General features: G+C 38.1%; 1 protein-coding gene across 1 annotated transcript in view; it reads right to left on the reverse strand.

Annotated features, from left to right (window-relative positions):
- The window catches only part of LOC140243984 (cytidine monophosphate-N-acetylneuraminic acid hydroxylase-like), a 109,588-nt gene that overhangs the window by 12,989 nt on the left and 68,983 nt on the right, over window positions 1–27,616 (reverse strand). The window contains exons 8-14 of the mRNA XM_072323646.1: window positions 26,304–26,439; window positions 24,836–24,973; window positions 22,768–22,815; window positions 20,932–21,058; window positions 17,919–18,041; window positions 13,188–13,303; window positions 5,016–5,146 (exon numbers count right to left, since the gene is read on the reverse strand). Coding sequence (XP_072179747.1) covers window positions 5,016–5,146; window positions 13,188–13,303; window positions 17,919–18,041; window positions 20,932–21,058; window positions 22,768–22,815; window positions 24,836–24,973; window positions 26,304–26,439 — 819 coding nt within the window. The remainder of the gene's footprint in view (window positions 1–5,015; window positions 5,147–13,187; window positions 13,304–17,918; window positions 18,042–20,931; window positions 21,059–22,767; window positions 22,816–24,835; window positions 24,974–26,303; window positions 26,440–27,616) is intronic.

The raw sequence follows: 27,616 nt of genomic DNA on the forward strand, positions 1-27,616 counted from the left end.
CAGAGATAATGTGAGGGGATATGTTACATTTTTGCCAATGTAATGTATAACTGATGTCAAGAATAAAAAAATCAAATACATAAATCTGTTGTCTCGGAGGTGACAGAAATGTTAACGGAAAAGTTACATAAATTTATAAATGCTCACCAAAAAATGATAAACTATTTGAATTAAATAATCTTTGGATCAAAGTTAAGTCAGATTGATTACTATTCTGTTTTGATGGAAATTAGCAAAGTTGAATTTCATAATTGTGAACAAGAGCTAACTCAAAAGAGGGGTTAATTGTTAACGGAAAATGTCACCTCCGAAACATAAAGTTTGGACAATTTCAGTCTTTAAAGAAGACAAAGCAGAACCTGGTAAACATAATAGTTCTTAATGTTGGATACCTGTCTATCACAACAACAACAAAAATAATGAAAAGGAATAAACAATTTGATATGCTAGCTCTGACAAAAATACTATGTCAGAGTGAGTACACCAAAAGTGTTGGATTTCAAGCATGTAAGTGCCTGCCACATCTGAAAGAAAAAGAGAGGAAAGTTCATTAAGGTACCCAAGGTAGACACTATGGGTGGTAAGTTTATGAGAAAAAATAATGCATATCTGTCAGTGTATAAGAAAGTTATACACCAATTAGTGCAAACACTGTGTTTTACACCACTGATTGTAAAAATGGCCAACCAGCAAATGATCTTAACTAGTATAGAATAGAGAATTGCAATCAATTGCAAGTTATGATCAACTGCAGCATCCAGGAGATTTTACATTGATATCTATCAGTATCACAAGTTTTAAAAGATGTATGGATACATTCACTTTGGAAATGTATTGTTTTATCAGACCAATAAATAGGGAGGAATTTACCAAGAGTGAATTTGAAACACTGTCGGAACTTGCATAAGGAGAGAGATCAAATTAGGGAGAGAAGTTATACAGAAGACCATCTCTGACTCCACTTATTAAAAATTCCTCATAGAAGTAGAAAACCTCTTAGAAGTAAAATGTGTTTCTGGGACTGGTTCCTGCATAGGCACAAGAACTGTTCTTTGCTTTTCAGCATTGATTTTTCCAAAATTAAGGTTTCATTCAGAACCTACACATAATGATATTAAAGGGTATTAGTTTTAGATTGTCATAGAGGCCTAGGTTGGTACATTTACAATGAACCTAGGTTTGTGTTTACAGTATACCAGCGAGAAAAAGAAAAAATGTAGGTGTTAAAGGATTGTAGTTTTGGTTGAGATGGTGATTCAGCTTTTGACTTTTTGCAAGATAGAAACTACTCGACATACTATTATCAAACAGGAGTTAAAATTCTATTTGATGAAAGTCAGATTTGGAAATATCCAAAAACAAAGTAAAGCAAAATGGTCCATATACAAGAAAATTCCCACATTTCATTAGGACCACTTTGTTTTGGGATATCTCAACCATCTCAAATTTGATTTTCGTCAAACAAAATTTAATTCCTCGTAATACAATAGTATGTAGGCCTATGCTTTTGATAGTCATATAAGGGGAATCTCATTAATTGTTACAAAAAGTTGAAACATGCCTTGAAATCTTGTTCAGAAAATAAATAATGCCCCCAAATATCTCATTACATTTTAGTCATTTCATGGTTTACACGTGAATGAATCCACATTATTATGTCTGCATATGTTACTCCATGGTTTACAGAAGAGCCAGATACTGTATAAGGGGGACAGACGATTGTACTGACTACTGTACTGACTACTGTCACCTTATACACCCCTTGGAATTTGGTGCACTGGTATCCATGGAGGAAGGGTTGTCTGACCAGTGTTGTTTTTATTTCACCCATGGACTGGTGATATCTGCCTAATCTGTTTCCCTAATTATCCAGTTATTGGGTGTTGCCAGGCAAGTCCCAATAGATGGTGATGGACATTGGAAAGCAATTAATCACATGGGTAGAGGGTGGAGTTTGATTTTCACCGTGAGAAACTGTTTTTAGAAGTCTGTAGAAACCTTTGTTGGGAGAGGCTGCAGTGCAGTGGTGCGTGTATTAGTCTTAGCAAATGCAGACTCCTAATACAACCAACAAGGGTTTGTGCCTGCAAACTACATGCATGCAGCGATCTTGGCGGGATCCCGAATGAGGAATTATCGAGTAATTTGATTTTCATTGCGTTTGGTACACTAGTGAAGGTACTAACGATCCGCGCGATGTGGGCGTGTAGTTGGATGGATCAGACACCGGATGCTCGCGTGTACTAGTAATGTGTTCCGTTTGTGTATGTGTGTGTGTGTGCGTGTGTGTGTGTGTGTGTGTGTGTGTGTGTGTTTACGTTTACATGTATGTAGTGCTGGGATGTGGTTACAGTAACTGTGAGAGAGATGCAGTAGGTTGTTTCCTATTTCACTGGGAAAAAAGAAACTGGATGAAGTAGACTTAAATAACAAAATATATATATATAACTAGTAGTAGACCAGTTGGGAGTAGTCTAGTTGGCAGTAGACTAGTTGGTAGTAGATGAGTTGGCAGTAGACGAGTTGGGTGTAGACCAGTTGGGTGTAGACTAGTTGGGAGTAGACGAGTTGGGAGTAGACCACTTGGGTGTAGACGAATTGGGAGTAGACCAATTCGGAGTAGACGAGTTGGGAGTAGACCAATTGGGTGTAGACCAGTTGGGAGTAGACCAATTGGGAGGAGACCAGTTGGCAGTAGACCAGTTGGGAGTAGACTGACTGGTTATTAGACTAATTGACTATTAGACAATGAGTTGTAGACCAATTGGCTATTAGACAAAATGAGCTGTAGACTATTTTATTCATAGACCTTATGATTAATAGACGAAATGGTCAATAGACATAATGGGTGTTAGACGAAATGTGACTTAGACAAATTGGAAATTAGATAAAATGGCTAGTAGACGAAATGACAATTAGACTAATTGGCATATAGACAAAATGGTTGATAGACGAGTTGGTAGTAGACGAAGTGAGTTTAGACAAGATGGCATTAGACTAGGTGGACAGTGGACAGGGTGGGTGTAGACGAGGTGCCAATTTACCCCCCCCCCCCCCACCCTCCCTAGTAAAACACCCTGGTGACTTATGCATGACATGATGTACAATCCAGGTCTCCCTGTTCTAGGTCTAATAATAGCTGCACAAACCTCTTTCCTTTTATTTCATTTTCATTTTCACACACACACACAAACACAAACAGGTAAATGCACAAAAAATATATATATCAGGAAAAAAAAAACATATTCTGCATATGTCAAAATATAGTATAATCACAAAATGTAAAGGGTTGTAAAAGCAAAGATGCATTGTATGGTATCTACTGGAAATAATGTTGAAAATGGGGAGAAGATACAAAGCAGGACTTGTAATAAGCATTCCCCTTAAGAGCAATTATTAATAATCTCTTGAGAAGTCTCATCCTTATTACCCACTCCTATTTATTGACAGGGCATCTTGATTGTTTGTTTTTTCTTTAACCTGGCTGTAGAAACTGATTGGTTTTCACTATCTATAAATTTCATTTAGTGGATAATGATGTTTTCACAACAGCTGGCTCCTCCACTCTTATTTTGACTAAAAAACTGTTGAGGGGTATGACAACACAACCTAATGATATACTTCCTATCCACCCACCGTCTTGCCTCTCGTATCGCCGTACGTTAAAGGGAACGTAAACCCAAAGAGCGATGTGAATTGAGTGAAAGCAGCAACATTAGTAGAACACATCTGTGAAAGTTTGAAGAAATTCAGACAATCGATGCAAAAGTTATGAATTTTTAAAGTTTTGGTGTTGAAATCCGCTAAATGAGGAGACTATTAGAGGTTATGACGTATGAGTGGATAACAATATAAAGAAAATATAAGGAAAATTCCACAAAAATTCATTTTTCATGAAAATTACAAATTCCATCAACTTGATACCGACATATGTTAAGGGTAGCAATTACTCCCCTGCTTTCTGAAAGCGATTAGTCAGGTGCTCTTTCATATTGCTAGAAAAGTGAATTTTTGTTGAATTTCCTTTATATTTTCTTTGTATTGTTGTCCACTCATACGTCATAACCTCTAGTAGTCTCTTCATCCAGCGGTTCCAACACCAAAACTGTAAAAATTCATAACTTTTGCATCGATTGTCCGATTTTCCTTAAACTTTCACTGATGTGTTCTACTAATGTTGCTGCTTTCACTCAATCCACATTGCTCTTTGAGTTTGCGTTCCCTTTAAGCATGTGCATTAGTACTCACGGAAGTGGTATTGGCAACAAAAATTAAACGTTCATTCCAAATGATTTTCATAATTTCACATCATGCAGTACATAAATCGACAGCTCCATGTATAGACTTGTGGAATTCATTGTGGTCTTTGAGCAGAGAAACCAATAATCTGAAAAATCTTAAACAAATTACACTGAACAGTGTCAATGACACAGGAGCCTTACATATTTCAGAAATGTAGCAGCGTAATTCCATTACAATACTTCTTGCTTAACAAGTTCACCTGTGTAGAATCTATGCATGCCTTCTTCTTTTGTTTTGCTTCCTTGAGCCCCAACTCATGCATTCTTATGGCGAGGCTGCCATGTGATCATCCTTGTTCAATGCAATTTGTTTTAAATTTTGAAAACTCTCTTATTCCTCATCTCAATCACTGTGAATTCTGAAACTCTGTACTAAGTATTACTTATTCATAGTTGTTCAAATGTAAAAGTCTGAAAATCATCCCGAGGTCTCCTTTAAAGCAGCTCAATGCAGTTTCAACAAACTGTTTATCTGAAAGAGAGCTGTATGACACTTGCTTTCAGAAAGTGAGTGTGGAAAGGATGTATAGGAGGGGCATATGTTTGCTCAAATCTATATATCTTTATCAATTAACATCAACAGCCTATAGCAGGACAAGACTTCAGGAGAGCTTTTGCATCTCATTGAAGAGATGTTGTTATTCAGATTGCCATCAGATGAGGAAAGGCTGTGCACAGCTGACAAGACCAGGAAGTTTTTGATGTAAGACTAACCTTGAATTAACTCCGAGCGGGACGGTTTCCAGACCTCCTTCCTGGCTGCGTTCTTCTCCCTCATTCTCCGGAGGAAGGCATCCCAGTCTGGTGGGTCTCTTGGCAGAAGAATCTGCACGTGGTTCCAAAACCTGTGGAGGAATGGATATATTTCCTATTTCAATTGAGTCAAAATTCCATCCATGGCTGCAGTATTGTATGCAATGATCCCCAGTCTATGGACGGAACATCTATAAAGTATTGTTCTCATTTCCCAATAAGATACCGCATTATCCATATTTGTTGAGTCTAATATTTCACGAATATTAGGGACAAGTCAGACAATTTCACATGTAGTAGTATTCCTGATTGAGACCTACTTTGAGGAAATGAGAAATAAAGTATTTCTTCAAATGAAAAGTAACTATTAAAATATCCTACCTTGGAGGGTAACATTTTTAAAATCAATTCAAGAAAATAAAAACACCTGGAAAAATCCCAAGAATACAGTCTTACAAATTGCACATAGATAATTGTCACTCATTCCATTCATAGCACACTACATTATGAAACCAGACATTTTCCTATGAATGAAAGTTTCAAGAATTTTGAGAATGGTCACAATTCCTCAAAGTTTTATCTGCACAATCCTGTACATGTAGTACACTGATAATTTCTTCATGGGTAGGAATATGCGAGAGCTTCATGCCATGAAAAGGGCAGTTGGCTGCAATTCCCTAAAGTTTCTGGTTTTACAAACGTTTTCTGAATTTTAGATCGGCAGCTGAAGTTCTTTGCACATGGAATGAAGTGAAAGGTTATACACACACCATTACAGGACGTGACATTGGCAATAATGACTCAAAACGATCACAAGAAAACAATACATGTTATCCTTACTTTTCTCTTCTTAATTATCATCATTTCAGTCATAGTAGCAGTAGTTGCCATATTATTAATACCTAATATGATTATCATTTCAGTGGAAATGTCTGCAGAAAACTTTCATCAGCTGGGGAGATCATACAATAGGAGATTTAGGCTTCCACCAACCTCCAGTGACTTGCTGGCTAGCTTCTGTCCACTCCTGTGGACTTCTTCAGGCCAGCAAGTTAGTAAAGGTTGGTAGAAGCCTAAATCTCCCATTGAAGTGGAAATATCTGTTGCTGCAAAACAGTGCACTGTGAACACAGTCACTGTGGTGAAATGATGCCGGCTCCAAATCATAGGCCTACTGAGTCATCACTGCTATACAGGCAGCTCCTGGTTAACAATTAAGTCCTCATGACCGCCATGTTTTCTTTCATTACACATATTTCTTTATAGCCAAACAAATTGAAGTATGAATTAATGATGATCATTTCAGGCCCTAAATTTTTACTTCATTGTAACAAAATGTTGTTATATAGCCACGTTTGTTTCTGAATTTGTTCATAATTCATATCTCAAAACATTTGTTCAAACATAAAAAAGAAAAACAAAACTTCGTATATATCACATTACAGAGAACATAAAAAGACAAGTACTGCACTATTGTGTATTGCAGTACTGCACTGACTGAATCAGAAAAGTTTGCCTGAGAGTAAAATTAATAATATATAAGAAAAAAAGATCAAGAATTGGAGATAAAATTAGCAATGAACATAAAAAATCATATTCTTTACTCAAACAGAAGCGCACCGCACTGTACTAGAATTTCAATACTCAAATGAGTTCTGCCCTAAGGGTATTGAATTGAATGGAGCTTTCTGGTTAACACAGACAAAGGTCCCTGGAATTTTACCTTGAGGTAAAGTGAGCTTGTTATCAAAATGCATACCAGTCTTACATAGCCAGTCAGCCCCGTGAACACAGTTCTTATTTTTTTTCTGTTTCTCCCTTTGTCATGTTTGTTGCTGTTTATTGGGTCTTGCATAATGGAGACTTACAGATGATGCACATGGCTGTGCTTCAATACTCTTACATTTTATGTACAATGCTTTCATCTGAAAAATATTATTGCGTCATTGAATTCGCATAGCGAGAGCTGGGAAGTGGATTGTACGCGTACATGAGAAAGCTTGTATTCACACATGAATGATTGAATGAGACTTCTTCATGCTAGACTTGGTGTGGAACCAGTTTGAATGCTCTAAATTATCTATTCATTTCAGTTAAAGGCATATATCTACCATTTGCAGATGAAACAAAAACCCAGCATTACTGCTTCAAAATAGTTCTAAGATGTGAGTTAGGGATAGAAACAACCAAAATGTAAAAATTTGAACCAGTATAATCAATATTAAGGATTGTTGAATATAAAAAATGTGAACAATAGATACAGTAAAACTGTTTCTAGACTAAACCATCTACAGTTATGGCTTATTGAGAAAAAACAGTGATATCTCCTTTAACAAGAGGCTCTATTGCAAAATTTTGATATGGTAAAATATTCTGTGTTACAACTGACCTACACATATGCATCGATATGTGATATCTTGAACATTATTTTCAAATCACTGCTCCCCATGGTAAACAATACCTTTGATTAACCCATTGAGGATGAGCTGGTTTTGCCAAAACACACATTTTCCATAGATACCTGACTATGCTCAGGACTAGTCTTCAACGAGTTAATCATGGGGGTGTTACAGAAGGGGTGGAATCTCTTCACAATTTGGGCAAATTTGGGTGCCGGGTTAAAGAGCATGACAATTCTTATGCGAACTATATTTCACTATAGCTTTGATGTTCCATGGTCCAAGTCAATCCTCCCTATAATGTTTGGATGTGGTGACCAAAGTGGTGCTCAATTCTCCCCCCCCCCCCTCCAGATCTCGGCCATCGACCGCGCGATCGCGACAAAAATTGGCACACACATTGCCTATGACGTAATCTACGGTACCACGAAGTTAAATTTTTAAAAAAATCATCACTTATGCTAAATTATGCTAATTTATGCATAATGATGCATGAAATCAGACAATTTGGTATAAATCACTAAATAAAGCTCAAAATGGGCACATTTTATTTTTTGTGTAAATATTCTTTTTAGTGTTCTGAGCAAATATAAGAGAAAAAAATTGCGGCATCAGAATTTTAGTATACATCAGTATTCTATTGTTTTTTTAATTTCTTATCTATTTCTTTATTTTTTCGACTTTATGTTTTTCATTTTTTCTATGAAACTTGTCTGCAACATTGTTCCGCACAAGGAAATATGCTATTAATTGATTTTAATCAATAAAACCCCCAAATAATCATGCTTTTATGAAATTTGCCTGTAAGTACTGCTATGCAGTTTGCATTGAAATTGTACACAAATTCCCGTTTTTGAGCAATTTTTGGTCTGACATGCACGTACATATTTATGCTCAACTTCGGAACCGCGCGCCTGGGCATCGCAAATTTGGTGTCAAAAGATGCGAGAGACTCAAAAAAAAAAAGTCATGAAACGTTGCGGCGATAGCTTTCCGCATTAGCATTAGCCCCCCGGCCTAGTTAGGGTTAACCCTAACTAGGCCGGGCTATTTAGGTAGATCATAGAGCCTCCCAGGCCCCCCCTCCAGATCTCGGCCATCGACCGCGCGATCGCGACAAAAATTGGCACACACACTGCCTATGATGTAATCTAAAGTACCACAAAGTTAAATTTTCAAAAAATTATCATTTATGCTAAATTATGCTAATTTATGCATCATGATGCATCATGATGCATGAAATCAGACAATTTGGTACAAATCACTAAATAAAGCTCAAAATGGGCACTTTTTTTTTCTTTTTCTTTTTTTTTTTTCATGAATTTGAATGGGCACATTTTTTGTGAAAATATTCTTTTTAGTGTCTTGAGCAAATATAAGGACAAAAAATTGTGCCATCACAAAAAAATTCTGAAGTATTTTATTGTTTTTTGAATTTCTTTGTTTTTTCGACTTTATGTTTTTCATTGTTTTTTTGATGAAACTTGTCCGCGACATTGGTCCGAACAAGAAAATATGTTATTAATTGATTTTAATCAATAAAACCCCAAAATCATCATGCTTTTATGAAATTTGCCTGTTAGCACCGTTTGCATTGAAATTGTACACAAATTCACGTTTTTGAGCAATTTTTGGTCTGACATGCACATACATATTTATGCACAACTTCGGAACCACGCACCCGGGTATAGCAAATTTGGTGTCAAAAGATGCGGGCGACTCGAAATAAAAAAGTCATGAAACGTCGCAGAGATAGCTTTTCGCGTTAGCGATATATCGCGCGGAACGTCGGGGGGGGGGGGGGGCCTCAGAGGCCCCCCCCCCCCCCCCCCCCCCCCCCGGCCTAGTTAGGGTTAAAGGGATGGTACAGTATTGGTGGGGATGAGAATTGGGCTCTTAACCTGTTGAGGACGTACGAGTCCCGAGTATACTCAGCAGCAGTCTATGAGAAATGAGTGACTAGTGTTCTAGCAAAATCAGCCCGTCCTCAGTGGGTTAACTTTTTGCGAGATACCACAAAAACACTTATGATATGGTACAGAGCATATCATTTTAACCCGTTGAGGATGAGTCCCGAGTATACTCGGGCAGGTGTCTATGGGAAATGCGTGTTGTAGCAAAATTAGTCTGTCCTCAACGGGTTAAGAGGAATTCAAAATTTATTTGATGAAAATCGGGTTTGGAATGACTGAAACATCCCAAAACAAAGTAAAACAAAGGGATTGTAATAAAGTGTGGGCAGTCCCACACTTTATTGCAATTGCTCTTTTTTGGATATCTCAGACATTTCAAAACCAATTTTCATCAAATAAACATTGAATTCCTCATAGAATTACATGCTCTTTCATATTTCATTAAAGAGTTTTCTCATCATCTCACCAAAAAATGTTAGAAACCTGAAACTAGGTCTCAACCAAAACTATACGATCCCTTCAGCTGTACTTCAGAGGAAACATTGAAATGGTTGTGGAACTTGGTGGTAATAGCGTACAGATCCAATCCTTCAAGATTTCCTTCCTTCTTTAAATGTGCCATGGTTGAAACATCCTCTGTGCTGCATTATTCTGAGATAGCAACATAGTCATGGTTTAGTATGTTCTGTTTTAAAAATCTATGTAACTTTGATAGATTTCTGTTACCATGGACATATAATGAGCAAAGTTGTCAAGAAAATGCCAAGCTTTGCTTTGTATATATTGTATGATAAATCTATGATTATTTTCCTTTAATATGACCAGTAGCTACATTACTGTAAAGGCATGATTTTTACACACAAAGCAGTGACAGAAACTTAGAATTTACTCGCAAATCCAGTATGGAGCACTGCTTGATAGTCAATCACCACATAAAATGCAAGCCGTATGCAAGAGGAAAAAAAGCGTGAGAAACGCTTTTATTGTACCGCAGCATTAGGAGATCTATCAATTGGTATGTGTGGGTTTGTGCATTTGAGCAGAATATATGCGAAGTTGGGGCATCGTCGACTGAGTCCAATGTGCGAACATGGCACATAAAGAGTTAACCCAATGAGATTGGGCTGATTTTGCTCGAACATGCATTTCCCATTGACACCTGCCCGAGTATACTCAGGACTTGTCTTCAACCTAGGATCTCCTTTATATCCTATCCAAGATGTAGAGTATGTGACCTGTATAATCCGTGTTAGAGGCTAACATATCTAGAATGTGTTTAACCCGTTGAGGACGAGTCCCGAGTATACTCGGGCAGTTGTCTATGGGAAATATGTGTTGTAGCAAAATCAATCCGTCCTCAACGGGTTAAACTACCTAGTTGGATGACTCAATAAAGTGAGATACTACGGTGAATTTGAAGTTTCACTTCTAGCTGTTTATTCTGCCATTTTTGTTGTTCACTTACATTTTAGCAACAGGGGGCGCTAGACCACAGTGGTGGTCTACTACATTGCACAAGGGACAGAGTGTTTTGCCTCTTACTAAAGGGGACGGTAGGGCCTATAATTACACACAATATTGTTCAGTTAGACTTAGGAATTGAACCCGGGTCCTTGTGAATCTAGAGGCAGATGCATTAGTGTCTGAGCCAAATTACTGTCCTGTGTCAAGAATGGTTGACAATTTTAACCCGTTGAGGACGAGTCCCGAGTATACTCCAGCAAGTGTGTCTATGGGAAATGTGTGTTGTACCAAATTCAGTCCATCTTCAATGGGTTAAGGAGCAGTTCCAGTCCAGTTAAAAGTTAGTCTGATAAGAAAGAGTAAATCTTAAAAGTACAACACTGAAATCAGATAAAAACTTAACGGGATAGTACAGTATTGGTGGAGATGAGAATTGGGCTTTTAACTTTTTGCGAGATACCAAGAAAACACTTAAGATATAGTACAGAGCATACCATTTTATGAGGAATTCAAAGTTTATTTGATGAAAATCGGGTTTGGAATGACTGAAACATCGAAAAACAAAGTAAAACAAAGCAATTGTCAATAAGTGTGGGTCCCACACTTTATTAGAATCGCTCTTTTTTGGATATGTCGGCCATTTCAAAACCAATTTTCATAAAATAAACGTTGAATTCTTCACAGAATTACATGCTCTATCATATTTCATAAGAGGTTTCTCATTATCTCACCAGAAAAATGTTAGAAACCTGGAATTAGGTCTCAACCAAAACTATACGATCCCTTTAATAGGGAAGTTATGATACCGGTACTGAGAAGTTTCAGTATAAGTTCTGCAAAGCAGTCTTGAATAGTTGATATGAATATATGCAAATGAGTGAGCTAATGATGTCACCAGCTCACAATTTTCCACTGATTGTGCAAAAAAAAAAAAAAAAGCAAATATTCAATGTTTCTGTTTACACAAGTGTAAACCCTTATATAATGTGTTTTTTTTTTTTTGTCATTGGTACCAGTAACTGTTGATAATTCAAATTTGAAGAGTTTGTTCGCAAAAACCGATGAAGATTTTGAAGTACGGTCTCCGTCATAAAGTACAAAATAATATCTTTTAATGATATATTGGTCACTACATAATATATATATATAGGTATATTTTTGAAGAATTTTGAAAAATTTTCTTAATATTCTCTTTATTTTTCTTGACCTTTAATCGCAAATATCTCCATTTGGCAAATATGGACTTATCGGTTTTTGTGAACAAACTCTTGATTTGTTTATATGATGCTTTTTTTCATTTCAGGGAGAGTATATAATGTTCATTAGGCATATACCATTATATCACATATCAGATTATTTTTTGATACATTATTCATATTTCTTGTTGTACTCCCATCAATATTTGTGAACATTCACTACATTGTTCATTTGACTGTTTGTAAACATGTGATCAAATGCAGTTTAAGCATGACGAATGTACTTCTATATAATCAGTAATGCTGTGTGGTGAGGGAATAAGAATTTGTATGTGTCTGCATGTGTTTATGTGTTTGTGTGTGTGTGAGTCAATTATTGGACGTGATGAAGAGATGATTGTGTGTATGTGTTTGTGAGTGTACCTGTGTTTGCACTTGTGTGTAAGTGCGTGTGTGTTTGTGAGAGAGAGGGAGGGGGAAGATGTTAATAGAATGTGAGGAAAGGAAGTAACTGGGTCCCTTTTATTCAGTTTGAGTTTTTTGTCACATACAGTGTGTTGAATGTAGTGAATGTATAGATTCTATAATGAATAATGTTGTAAATGATATCAACTGTTATTTTTTTAACAGTGATGAATAGCTTGAAATTTGTAAATATTTTGTTTTTTAATCAATTTGTATTGTAGTATTAGGTCTATATGAGCAAATGTTGCAATTCAGCCTTTTGGCTGTGAGAACATTTTATCTAATAAATCATAACATACCATAATTCCTGGGTGAATATCTCAAAAATAATCAGAATAGATACATTAGGATTTGAGATTGGGGCATATTTGCTTTTGAATGAAAAGAGAGAAAATGTAACATTTTATGTACAAACAATATGGCAAGGTATGAGGGCATGACCATCATCACTTTACAACTTGCATATACATTCATATTGACTGTTCAAGAACTGATTCCAGAATAATTTGTGAAACTTCAAAATGTCTAACTTCCTATTATTCATTCAATTTTGATCCAATTTTCATTGTTGGTGCTCCAGAAATTTACTCTTTCTTTTCAGAATAACTTTCAAAACTACACTGGAATTCCCCTTTAAGGGAAGTAGGAGAGAGATAAAGAAGATTGAAAAGAATGAAATTCTTGAGACTAACTCACTGGTAGTGGAATGTGTCTGGTTCTCTTGATATTTGATTGTTGAAGCCAATGTACAGGTCGTCCCAAAAGAGGCCTTTAAGCACAGTTTGCCGATGAACGCCGATCCGATTTCGTATCTAGCAGGAAGGGCAGGAATAAATAAAACAGAAAGAAACCAAAACAAGATCATCAAATGTCAGGGATGTTGGGGGGGGGGGGCATGGTCACAATCGCGCCACTGATGGCTGAGATTTCAGGGGGGATGGGGGCAGTGTCAGCCAATTAGACAATCATCATTTGTGAAATTGTAACGTAAGTTTTCCATACATCATGGGGCATATAATGCTTACAAACAGTATTTGTTAGCCCCTGCTTGTTCACAAAATACGGGCAAATATCTATGGTCTAGTGCTATATTCCATGAGGCTGGAGGCCGAATGGAATATGGCACCAGACTGTAGATATTTCCGGTTTTTCATAAGAACAAGCGGGGGTAACAATTTTTTTCTTTTTAAGTGTATAATCTACATTTTTGGGCATTGTGCTAACCTCCTTCTCGCTGATTTCCTCTCGTAAATGATGTTGAAATCGCTGGCTGTCAGCCATGTTGACACACACCTCGCAATCTGATTATGCGTGCATACGTACACGCGCAGCTAGCTGTGTAATATCACAACGTCATATCACGGCATACAGAAAATATTCAGTGGCGGATTTAGCGCATGTGCACAATATGACCTTATTCACGGAATACAAGAAATATTCAGTGTTTGGTCTGATCGAGTAACACACGTCAGGTAATACGGGATTTGATCAATGATGTGATTGACCAATGATTGAGATATCAGAATTCACGATCACTAAAAGATAAAAAGAAATATAGAGTGGAAACTGATAGATAGCTGTGGATTAGTGTGGACTAACTCATAAACCCTTTGGACAGGATGACAGCAGGGGCGGATCATGGAATTAAAAGGGAGGCGCAGCTAATATTTCTGGTGCTACTTCCGGGAATTCATTTCATTTTATTTCTTTTTATTTCTTTTGTTTTCAAAGGAAAATAAAGGGGGGCGTGCGCCGGTTGTGCCCCCCTCTGGATCCGCCACTGTGACAGTATAGTATGTGACCCTGCATAATCTTTACCAAGCCGTGCTAGCTGTGCGATATGAATGGGACAAAACAAAAGATGTAAACTACCGGAGCATCACCAATGAAGACATTATCAAATTAAGCTGAAATTGAGCATGGTCTATCAATACATTCTGTCCATGATTAATGCCAACTTTCAAAGCAGTAGCATCATCTTTTCAAAGTTATAACAGTTGAAAGTGAATGAAGAGTGTGCAAGGGATTTTCAAAAAATGAAAAGGGGCCTCTTAGACATACTTGATCATTTTTACTCTCCCCCCCCCCAAAAAAAAAGGCTGTAGAAAAACTGCTGAGAACAAATTTTGCCTTTCATGTTATGATCCTAAACTTAGGAATAATGTAAAAGGAAGATAGGTTTTTTTTTCAGAAAATATAAAAAAGTCAAAATGTACTCAGTTGACCCATTTCACCTTTTCTGAGTTCTAAAATCAAGGAGTGTGACTTTTTGTTATGGTTTTGTGATGCACGGTCACTCACTATACACATAGGACTTTGTTCAATCTCACATAGATGTAGACTAAGACCCCGTTTACAGTGCGAGGCTCGGCCGCGGCCGAGCCGCGCCCGAGCCCAGCCCCGCTTCAGTGTAAACGCGCAAAAGGCAAAATGCGAGGCCAAAATTGGCCTCGCATTTGGCCTCGCTCTGGAGGTGGTCTCGGCCGCGGCCGAGCCGCGGCCGAGCCCTGCCTCTTCTTGGTGTAAACGCAAACTGGGCCAAATGCGCGGCCAATTGCGCGGCCAATTTTAGTCTGGCTTCCAAACCCTCTGGTTTCAGGATATTAACCCCCTCAATGTCGAAAACTAGTATAGTTTAAGGTGGTTTTGTCCTGCAAAGGATTTTTTCCTTCGGCAAAGGCCTTAGCCCGAACGGCGATCTTCGTCGCCACGGAATTCATTTGGCAAAGGGTCTGAAAACCAGATTATACCAAATTGCGTTTGTTTACAAGCAGAGCGCCACTACGACAAAATATTGAAAGGTTTGAATCAAAAGCGCGACCGAGCCCAGCAGTGTAAACGGACAAAATTGCGAGGCTCGGCCGCGCAATTGAGGCCGGACTCGGCCGCGGCCGAGCCCGGCCCCGCACTGTAAACGGGGTCCTATTCTGTTGGCTGTGAACTTAAAAAAAACATAATTCCAATCCAAACCACTGATCTCTATAGTCACAGGAAGGGAGGCAAGGAACTGTGGAATGTTAGTTCACAGTTTGTGAATTAGAACAAGATTTATAAACTGACTTCATTGTCCAAGTTATTTCTGCGACAGATTACTGTATACGCCAAACATTTCGCGAGGTTTTTATTTTCATGAATTTGGCGAGTCAGCTGCTATTCGCGAAATTGAAAACACGCAAAAATACTGACTCTGATCCCGATATGAATGTGACGTACGCATACACATTTCTCCGTTCAGTACAGGACTCCACAATCGCGAATTTAACCACTCGTGAAATCGTCAGGAAATCTCGATTTGCGAAAATTTAGACTTGCGAAATATATGGCGTATACAGTATCCTGTAGACAGGTGTTTGCAGCATCTGCACAAACTACGGAATATCTACTACATCTGCAGATAGGCCTATGGGTTGATTTGAGGTTACTTTGAAACATCATTATTAGGCATAGCACAGTGGCAGTACAAGTCACAGTTAAAGGGACATTCCACACGATTTTCATAATTTCACATCATGTAGTACATAAATCGACAACTTCTTGTATAGATTTGTGGAATTTATTGTGGTTCTTGATTAGAGAAACAATACTTAAAACCTTTTACAAATTACACTGAACAAGGATAATGACATAGCAGGTTCACATATTTAAGAAATGTAGCAGTGTAATTCCATTACAATACCGCTTGCTTACGAGTTCACCTGTGTATAATCTATGCATGCCTTCTTTTGTTCTGCTTCCTTGAGCCCCAACTCATGCATACTTATGGTGACTCTGCCATGTCATCATCCTTGTTCATTGCAATTTGTTCTAAATTTTGAAAATATTCTTATACTTCATCCCAGTTATCATAAATTCTGAAACTTTTTCCTCAGTATAACTAATTAATAGTTGTTCAAATGCAAAAATCTGAAAATCATCCGGAGGTCTCCTTTAAGTAAGTTTCACTAAGTTTCATGAAAATGCATTCAGGGATTGCTACAAATGTAGGGGGAAACACTGAAATGTAGCATTTTACCCCGACCTATGACCTTGAGTATGTGCAGACAAAATTTGATAATTAATCACAGTTTTGTCCATTCATACATACAACAGTACACCATATGTACAAACACCAAGTTTCACTAGTTAAACCTCAAATAGTTCTTTCATAAGTTACATTGTCTACAAAATCCATCACAGATGGATGGATGGATAGATGGACAAATGAACAGAAAACATGAAGTATTCATGCCTCCAGTGACACTCTGGTATACAAATCGTCTACATAACTCATTGCATGCATCGCATATTGTCGCTACAGCACTGCCCCCCCCCCCCCCACACACCTGGCAGATTGTTGTTAAAGGACAAGTCCACCTTCATATACATAAGGATTGAGAGAGTGCAGCAATATTAGTAGAACACATCAGTGAAAGTTTGAGGAAAATTGGACAATCCGTTCAAAAGTTACGAATATTTTAAGTATCTGCGCAGTCACTGCTGGAAGAGAAGACTACTACAGTGTATGATGTCACATGCATACAACTATATAAGGAAAATAAAAAGAGAATTTCACAAAACTTTACTTTTTGAATAAAGTGCACATTTCTTCGACTTGCTACTGACGTATGTTAAGGGTAATATTATTCCCCCTGCCTTCTGAAAGAGAGAAGTCCAGTATTCTTTTGTTATGCGAGAAAAATGGAAATATGTTGAATTTTCTTTATTCTTTCTTTATATAGTTGTACTCATGTGACATAACAAGCTATAGTAGTCTTTTCATTCAGCCGTGACTGAGCAGAAACTTCAAAAATTCATAACTTTTTAATGGATTGTCCGATTTTGCTCAAACTCTCACTGATGTGTTCTACTAAATATTGCTGCATTCACTCAACCCACATGTCTATGAAGGTGAACTTGTCCTTTAAACCTATGCGCACTCACACACCTAACGACATTCTGCTATGCACAGGGAAGCTCTGTAGCGACAATTTGCCATGCACACAACGAGATACTGTTTGGTGATTGGAAATAATGCAATCATGTGATTACTGCAGCAAAGATCAAAATCATTACAATCATACTCCAGTGCTGAAGTCAAGCTTCATATCACTCCTCTTCAAAGGTAATATTAGCATACTGTACGAGCTGAAATTTTCGCGGTGGTTTTATTTTCGCGAATTTCGCGAATGGCCTTTGAACCGCGAAAATAACAGCACGCGAAAATAACAACGCGCAAATAGTTATGTTCAGTTAGACCGTCGCAACCGCGAAATTAACAACACATGCAAATGTCCTCCAAGTAGCAATTCGCGAAAATATCTGAACGCGAAAAATTCAGCTCGTACAGTAACTTGTTTCCCGTGGTAATGGCATAGGTTTGAAAGTCCCAGATGCGTGGGTACTGGTAGGGGAGAGGCACTCCCAACATGGGGAATAATTGAAACCTACCTCCAAGTAGTTGTGTCGCCTTTCTGGTCTCTGCTTCGGGAATGTTGGCTGGGGTCCGATGAAATCGATCAGGAAGTTGTATCCCCCCTCGACCGTCTGGAAGTCGTCATCAGTCTCAATCATCTGTTGATGTGGAATTATTTTGGAATCGATTGTCTTTTAGGTGCTTTCTAAATGAGCAAACCACGGGAAAACCACAAATGTCTGAAGGTCTAGGCGATGAGGATAAAGTGCTTTACCCCAGGGGTAAAGCATTCAAGCACCATGCCACAAATTATATGTAATTTATTTTCATTTAAGCAGTCTGCTTTTATACACACTAAGAAAAGGAATATTGTAATTAGATGAGAACTAATTTTCAGAAACGTAGTGTAACATACAGCTGTATCATGGGGCCAAACTATGAAATACTCTCTCTGTTATGGAAATAGTGCCATCTGTTGGTGAGCCACGGTAAGTACAATATCAACATATGGAATCCTGCTAATATTCATCTGGAACCCATGTCAAGATTGTAATGCCTCCATTATTTTTGCAATGTGTAGTAGTTCAGCTGGGAATGATAACTGCAAGTGATGCATGAAGATCAACTGAATCATGAAAAATGCCAGAATGACTCTGGCTTTTTTTTCTTTTCTTCTCTTTTCTTTCATTTTGGATAAGTGTACATATGATGTATGTTTTGCCCATTTTCTTTTTTTTTTCCCCTTTCTTTTAAGGCTGTCATATCTTCAAGCTATATGCTTATTTGACAACAGTCTTGCATTCACACTCCCATACATGCCCCATAATTCAGTCAGATCATTTGATTCATTATATCGCAAGTGGTTCCCAATTGATGCCTTCTCTTATCCTTTTTCTTCAATCTGTAAACATATATCTCAATTATGTTTGGATGTACACACTCTACGTTTTATTGTCTTGAAAATAAAAAGAAATGACTGTATTTCATTTGTAATATATATTCAATGCAACTGAATTGAATTGAATAATAAGATATGAACAACACAGCAATATAAAATACTCTCCTCCTTCGCCTCATTCTTTCTCATTGAATTCACCCTACAGTTATACAGTGTACTGTTTCTTTTCATGCTTACACTATCTGATGGACTGAATGGAGCAAGAGGGGTGATGGGAAGAAAAAATACGATAGGATTTAAACAATATTTGCAAGGACTCAATTTACTTACAAGATACTAATTTGTAAGGGCCCCCCACTTTCTTTGCACCTGTACATAGGAATACATAGGGTACGTTTCACCATTCGGGCCTCCCCCCCCCCCATTTTTTTTTTTTACCCCGGAAGTTTGATATCATTTGAATTTTCTATGCCATGGATGGTGAATCTCTGTGTTTCTAACAAACAATAAATGTGACCCGCCACAACAAAAGGATCGGAAAGTCGCTGTGGGCTGAGCTGAGAGTTTGAAATCAGATCATCAAAATCGGTCAGGTCGATCGGATTTCATTTTTTGGCATAATTTTGAAGTCTAATGTATCATCTATCATTTTCCGAAATTTCAAACCTAAATGATCAAAGGATGGGTAAGAAATTAGCATTTTTCCAGGCCATGATTTTTCGTCTTTCAATGGAATAGAAACGTGTCCAAAGATTTGGATATTGCGCTGCAGATAGACTCCTCCCCTACTAACAAGGGAATGATCTTATTGGTCAGTGCGCTGCATTCTAGTTACTGATTGGTCGTGCAAAGACTGCTGGGACTAAGCTTGAATGAACATCGCAGAGGTTGCTAGGAGCATACCTTCTATTGTCAAGAGGTGAAACTGTCTTGTCTCCCCTTGATCACAATTGTGACGGAAGGAAAACCTTGAGGCGGTTTTCTCGAAACACTGGTTTCCTAAACAACTCAACATGCGCGAATAAAAGCATTGATATGTCCGCAACCAAGTATGTTTATGAGTCATGTTAGGTATGAAATAAAAGTTGAAGAGTACGGGAATAATATCATGCCATTTTCAGAAAATCAACCTCTCCCGACATTTAGATCCTCTCATATAAAATCACAAATCTTGAATCTACAGCTACCCATACCACACAGACAAATTCTATGTTTATTTTCGTTGATATAGGGCAATGGTCAACCAGTTGCAAAAAAAAAATAAAAAATAGACATATTGACACTTGCATACTGTAAAAGTAAAATTCATACTGTAAAATTCAGCATATTTTCACTTTTCTCGCATAATAGAAGAACACTTGACTTGCCTCTCAGAAGGACAGGGGAATACCTCGTACATCAGTGACAAGTAGAGGAAATGTGCACTTTTCTAAAAAAACAAAATTTTGTGAAATTTTCCTTATATTTTCCTTATATCGTTCTACACAATGCAGCATCATACACTAGTAGTCTTCTCATCCAGCAGTGACTGCAATTTACCCAAAACTTTCACTGATGTATTCTACTAATGTTGCTGCATTCACTAGATCCACATGCATATGGAGGTGGACCTGTCCTTTTAATGTGAACAGTTTAATGCAGTTCAGATTTTTTTTAAAGAAATTCTGCGAGCACTCTCACACCCTTATTATATTGAACTATTAAAGGTCCTGTTTACCTTTGAGAGCAATGATTTTAAAAAACACATTTGATGCTTATGTGTAGGTCTGTTGTGTCACAAAACATCCTACCACATAAGATTTTGCAATAAAGCCTAAAATATAAGGATATAGTGTTTTTCTCAAAAACCATAGCTGTAGACGGTGATAACTATTGTTCACATTTTGTGTATTTAGCAATACTTAGCATCGATTAAATGGATTCAAATTTTTACAGTGGTTGTTCTATCCCTGACTCATGTTTTATAACTATTTCAAGCACTAATACTGTGTTTTTGTTTCATCTGCAAATGGTAAATTATGCCTTTGATTGAGACTGTCCATGCTCATGGTTTGTTTTTACCAAGAGCAGCTAAAGAGTGAAAAATGAAACAGTACTGTTTCATACTCAAATTATATTCAATGACTCTTGATGCTTGAAGGTGGTCTTACCCGCACAATAAGGTTGTAGCCATGGAAACCGACCCACTTGTAGTATGCCTGGATCCACTCGGGGTAGGAGAAGATTTCATGCTCGATGCTTTCATTGACTGCGTTCACATACTTGGCAAAGTCCCAGCTGAGATAGGGAGAGAGTGCAGTGGGTGATCACAGCAAACAATGTTAACCCTAATAAGGCTGGAGAGGCAATGGACCCACCTCCCCCCCCCCCCCCCTCCCTTGGCCAGAAAAAAAAAAAGGAAAAAAGATGCAACCGTTTTGTCTGTCCATGTTGAATGCACCCACGAGCAATAACTATTGCAGGTCTGCCAGCATTCCCACATCCAAATCAGGGAGATTCCACAAAGCAATCAGAGAGATATCTCTGTGTTACATGCATTCCCAAATAAGGGAGATTTTAATATTCTCTTATTCAGATATGAACAGATTTTAACATTTTCAGGGAGACTCCTGCAGCCACTTGGCAGCACTGCTATTGCTGTTTGCAGTCTCTAGCCCATAGGGTCTGGGAGATACAATCGTCAAGTCTATATAATGGCCTAAAGTTACTCTGTATGGCCAAGGCACGTACCATATTTGCACTATGTTATTATGGCTTTATTCATGAAAAGGAGTAAAAGGATGATTCCAGACCAGTTAAAAGTTAGTTAAAAAGACACAATAAATAAAAATAAAATTCTACAAGCAGGACAGTGAAAATATGATGACTTTCAGATGAAAATTTGGAAAGTTATGAAATTTTTACGTTTTTTAATTTTGACAAAAAAAAAAGTATTTGCAAGCAGGCGATATGAATTATTATGTAAATGAGTGGGCTGATTATGTCATCACCTCACAATATTCAATGGCTTGTGTACACAAAACAGACAAAAATCAAATTTTGTGCTTTAAAACTGTACAACACAATGCTATTCCTGTCTGAATGAATTCAAAATAATGATCAGTCAGATATATTAGAATATGAGGTTGGGGCATAATTACATTTGAACAACAACAACAACAACAAAAAGGAAAGGAAACTTCAAGATTTTGTGGACAAACTATACGGCAAGTTGTGCACCTATGACAGTTAAAAAATCTCTCATTTGTAGGCCTTTAATCTCATGGACTGTTCAAGAACTGTTCTAAAAAAAAAAATCATAATTTCCTTAATTCTTGTTGCACTTTGATCAAATTTTCACTGTTGTGCTTGAAAGATTTTAACTCTCATTTGTCAGAGCATTTAAATATTCTCCTTTAATTCTAACCTTCAAGGAACAATTTACCACTATATTACAGTCTATCCTTGTGGTTTATTGTCACTTGGTCTACTATCAGATGGTCTACTTCCCAGTTCGTCTAACACCACTACGGCTAAACTCACTTGGTCTACTATGAATTTCGCCTAATGCCTGTTTGGTCTACTTTTCACTTGGTCTAGTGCCCAGTTTGGCTACTTATCGCTTCGTCTAATGACCAGATGGTCTAATGTTGCAGTCTTGTCTCCTTGGACTTTTTCCCATTTTGTCTAATAAACTGTGGGTATTAGACAAAGTGGGCATAGCCTATCTGGGAGAAGACCAACTGGTAATAAGGCAAAGTGGCAATTGGACTAAATGGTCATAAGACAAACTGGTTTTAGACGAAACAAGATTAGACCATGTGGGTTGAGACTGAATGGCTATTAGACAAAGTGGGAGCAGACCAAGTGATAGATCACCATCCTTGTGACTCTCTAAATTTGAATACAATCACTTAGAAAAATGGTCTCACATGTCCATGCAAAATATTTTTGTAATGTGTTTTTAATTCTGTACTACAAAGATACACTTTGGTGGCATTGTTTACCTGTCTTTCAGGATTTGTGTGTCCGGTGGTGGCTCCTGAATGTAGTCGCTGTGGTACAATCAAGAAAAATATTAGGTGACCATCTTGCTTTTCACACATGAGAGGCATGTAGGGCCTACGATCTCTGATTATGAGCTTTCAAAAATGGGTTTCAAATATTCACATTAGAATAACGTTGCCGGGGTGACAAGACCTCGTATCTCAAAAATGTCAAAATTTTTTTTTTAGCTTAATGGTCAAATAATGGGTCAAGTGATGTCTTGGCCAAATCCTAACTCTCTTACTCCAAAAATGAAGCCACCATGACATGTCAAAGGCTTTCCCATTCACTATAGTGCTTTGGCCGCCATGTTTTTTCGCTCTCCTGAACATCTGACAATTTTGAGATACGAGGTTTTGTCATCCCAACATTGAAGTGTTTCCCCCCCCCCCCCCGATTTTTTTTTTTTTTTTTTTTTTTTTTGGGGGGGGGGGGGGGGTTTCCCCAAAGCAAGACACACAGGGTCTGGCATTGTCTGCAGAGACAAAGTCAACTCCACTCATCCAAGTCATGAGCACAAATTGGAACCACTGGTAATGCGCACGTAAGTGGTTGTTATTTTAAATCATTTCTAAAGAAGAAAGAATGTTGCCACCAGCCACAAAGCAGGAGGCTCCAATTGTGAGCGATTTGAAAATTGCCATCTTCAATTTACCTCACAATGCAGTAGTCCTTGAATGCCAAAAGGCATTTTAATTCTTGACGTATGAAAGAGCTCATGTTCACCACCTTTTGTGAGAGCAAAGAAAATACCCCAACCACAAAAACCCAGGAATTCCGTAAAGGGGAGGCGCCTGTACAAAATTTAAGGGGGGCGCACAACCCCTATTTTTCTTTTTATTTCTTTTGTTTTAACAAAACATAAAGAGGGGGTGCGCGTCCCGTGTGCCCCCATTGGATCCACCACTGAAAACAGCATTACGAGTTTCATTGCATGCCATTATGTTTTCCTCAGTAAATGCACAAAGAGTTCTGCAAGTTTTTGTGTTTGCTTTAGTTTTGTTTCTTCAGTTGGCATCATGCCAGAGATACAAAAGCAAACCCAGGCTTTTCAATATGGTAGAAAAATAGCGGATCAGACAGAAGAGAAAGATCAAGTACTGACACAAAATTTCGAAAATTCTCTCCAAAACTCTTCAAAATCATGCACCTGGTGCACTTCCACTACATCCAGGTGTCAATAACATAGAGACAGAGCTACCAAGTCTCACACATTTAGGGTCTGTCTCATGATCTCACGCATGGCACCCATTTTTCTCACGCATCAGGACATATAGCTCCAAGGATTATGTGATAGTTGCAATTGAAGGTATAATTCCCCTTTGTCTTTCAAAATAAGTAAGAAATTGTCACTAAGTATGCACCAGATCGCACCATTACAAGCTAAAAATTGAAAAAGCCCCCTACCGTTGCAGGTGGGACACACCCCCTTCCCACACCAGGTCCTCCCCAAGCTCGGTCGCTTGATAACATAGACATGAAGTCTAATTACCGGTAATGAAGATTGTCTTCAATGAGTTTGACTTAACAAAAATAATGTCAAGTATCAAGACCCAACACAATCAACATGTTTGCTTTGTGTTCGCTTTGTTGTTGTGCACCATCCTGGAACAGCCCTGTCGCATTGTCAGTACCAGTATGGTGCTGTAAAATAAGTGGAAATTTTTGCGGTGTTGAAATTTTGGCGCATTTCGCGCAACCCGAAACTAGCACGAAAATAAAAGCACGCAAATATTTTTGCTTGCCATATGTTCCAGTAGTTAATGGCTTGATTCCGCAGAATTAAAAAAACGCGAAACTCTTCTTACCCCGCTGAGCGCGAAAAATTAATCGCGCGAAAATATCCACTTTTACAGTACAGTGGACTCTGGGAACAAAAAAAAATAACAGCAATCCTACAGACAAAGGTATGTTTCTTTTCAGGAGTAGTATATGAACAACATGCCTTTCAACATTCAAGTTCATTCTCACAATACAAAGGCTTGGATGTGTTCCAAGAAAAGACAAGACATCTTATGTTCACTGTACCTGTCTCCTTCTAGGGCTTTTTGAAGGTCCAGGACTGCCCCTGGTCTTGGGGTCCAGGTCTTAATCTCAGGTGAAAATTTCCTGATGAGAGCGTTGAGGTCAGCAGGATCATTTTTTGTGTTTGTTTCACGGATGTAGCTATGGAAACAGGACCATAAAGGATTTGAAATATATACATTGTATACATTAATGCATTGTACCATATGTTCCCCCCCCCCAAAAAAAAAAAAAAAAAAAATACAATGGGACCTTTTGCAATGATAACTTTACAAAATAGTACATCAATCCAAAAACAATTTCAGGGCATGAAGCTAACTCATTGCCCACATCTTACAGAAAGCCCCATTTGCTTCAATGGTCAAAGAAAATTGAGGAGTTTTGTAGAGCATGTCAGGAATCCCTTCCCCCCAAGTTATGTCCATTGTTTTCACACATTAATTATGCAGTTTCAAGGGCATCCAAGTGCTAAACTTGGAAGAATCAGACCCGTGACATGCTTTACAACAATCCACATTTCTCTGTGACAACTTAACCAAACTGAATGGGGTTTCCACAAAATAGAGCTAAGATGTTGTATATTTTAAGACCCTGAAGTAGCACTTAGACAATTTCATCATATTGGGAGGTATCAATGCAAAAATCTGATTGTAATTTTTTGGGGACATACTGTATATTAATTGTTATGAGCAAAACAAAGCATCTTCAAACTGTCCACACGTACATTGTACACTGTTGTGTAAATGTGTCTTTACTGCAGAATGCAGCATCTGCATGTGACAGAACAATTAAAGCTCCATGAATTTCCTGTGATGGAAGCCTTGGATGTTTGTGATCAATGTCTTTTTACCCTCCCCATGAATGATAAATATCTTCAGCACATTATATGATACAGCAAGTCCACTATAGCACAAAACACATATAATCCACATACATTAAAGGCACATAGGCCCGGTGGTTTAGTCGAATGCGTACATGGGCGCACGGCACAAGTTTCCTACAGAGACCTATGCTATCAACTCCTCTTCAGCGCTTACGCTGTGACCCATTTCCACGAATCCGAAGAAGTCTGATCCACTGTAGTCAGTGGTCCGATCACAGCTCGGTTCATGATTCGGCTGATGATGACAGCTTTAGCAAACTTCTTCTGTGACTTCATACTAAGAAGCGTGCACCCCAGCTGGCATCACCACTACAGACTGCATGACGCACAAGAGGCAACGAAGGCAACGTACCTACCTAGCAACACCTACCCACTTTACTCTTGATGTCAGCTCAACTTCAGCAATCTTCGTATCAATGCTAGTGGTGATCGGCGGTATCATCCAACAGCGCCCCCGCAACCACCGGGTCTATTTTGTGCTTTTAAATAAGATTTGCACATCTGCCAGATTACAAAACAATTAAGCAATTTAAGTTGACTTTGACAACAATTTTCAGAGCTTAACCAGGGAAGGTGGCCCATATTCACCTGTCGGAGGGATGAGCCTCCACAAAGTACCCAGCAAAGGGACAGTAGACCACGGGGTTGACGTCACGTACCACCTGTGTCTTGTAGTACAGCAGCTTTTTGCGCTCCCGCTTGATGAACTGTTCTTTCCACTCTTCTGCAGGGTTACACAGCATACATGTAGATTTCATATTTTGATATTCATTTGATATCTATTTATTTCTGCAATTTCATGACCAACATAATATGCAAATACATTTTTCTTTTGTACAAATCATAGGATTTTTGAAGATGAATTAGTAAACTTGATGAATACACAATATTGACAATATTTAAAACAAATTACACAGTACATTAATAATAAAGAAAAATAATTTGACTCGTTGAGGACGAGTCCCAAGTATACTCAAGCAGGTGTCTATGGGAAAGGTATGCTGTAACAAAATCAGTCCGTCCTCAACAGGTTAAAGGTACAATCTAAGGGGAGCAATTGCAGAAAAAGCTAGGCTGTATCCTATAAGCTTATGCCCGAGAGCTGAAACAAGCGAGTTGACAAATGTTTATCAAGGGCAAGTATTGGGATGGGAGCGCAGGGGCTGGGGGGGGGGGGGGGGTGCGAGGTGGATCGCATGTGTTGAATTGTGAGTGCAAGAAAGTGTTGAGGCCTTCAGTGTGTTTTGGAGATTTGAAAGTGTTTCAATGACTATATGACAATATTAGGTGATTCTTAAGCTTTGTCTTAAATGTTCTGACCGACTTGGACTGTTTGATGTGATCCGGTAGGCGATTCCATATATCTGGCAGTGCATCAGAATGTAATTTGACCTTGCATCACAAAGCCAACAAAAAGTCGCACACACTGATTTTATCCGATTGGGTGAGAACTCCAAATAGGTGAAACGGGTCAACCTAGTCAATCTTTAGTTTTCCTTGTTTCCTAAAAGAGCAAGTGTTCTTCTTCATTATGCTAAAGTTTAGGATCGTGAAACGAATTTGGGCATTGTGTTTTTAGCAGTATTTCTAGAACACTTTTTTTTTTTGTAGAATAGTGTGGCAAGCTGTCATTGTCTTATAAAGTCCCATTTTCATTTCTTAAAAACCCTTTGCATACTCTTCACTTTCAACAGCACCTGACTTGCAAAATTTGCAAAAATATAAACCTAAATATCTGGCATGTATACAGTAACCTCCTCCCTGCTTCTCAGTCCCCTTGTTCCATCATTCAATCTCAGCAAACCTATCAACGTCTAGATGCTCCTTCATCTGAGTAAAGCCGGTATCACAGTACAGTATGTCCCAAAAAAAAATTACAACGGGGCCCTCCGCAATGATAT

The sequence above is a fragment of the Diadema setosum genome, chromosome 20 (assembly GCF_964275005.1).
Source record: "Diadema setosum chromosome 20, eeDiaSeto1, whole genome shotgun sequence".
NCBI lineage: Eukaryota > Metazoa > Echinodermata > Echinoidea > Diadematoida > Diadematidae > Diadema > Diadema setosum.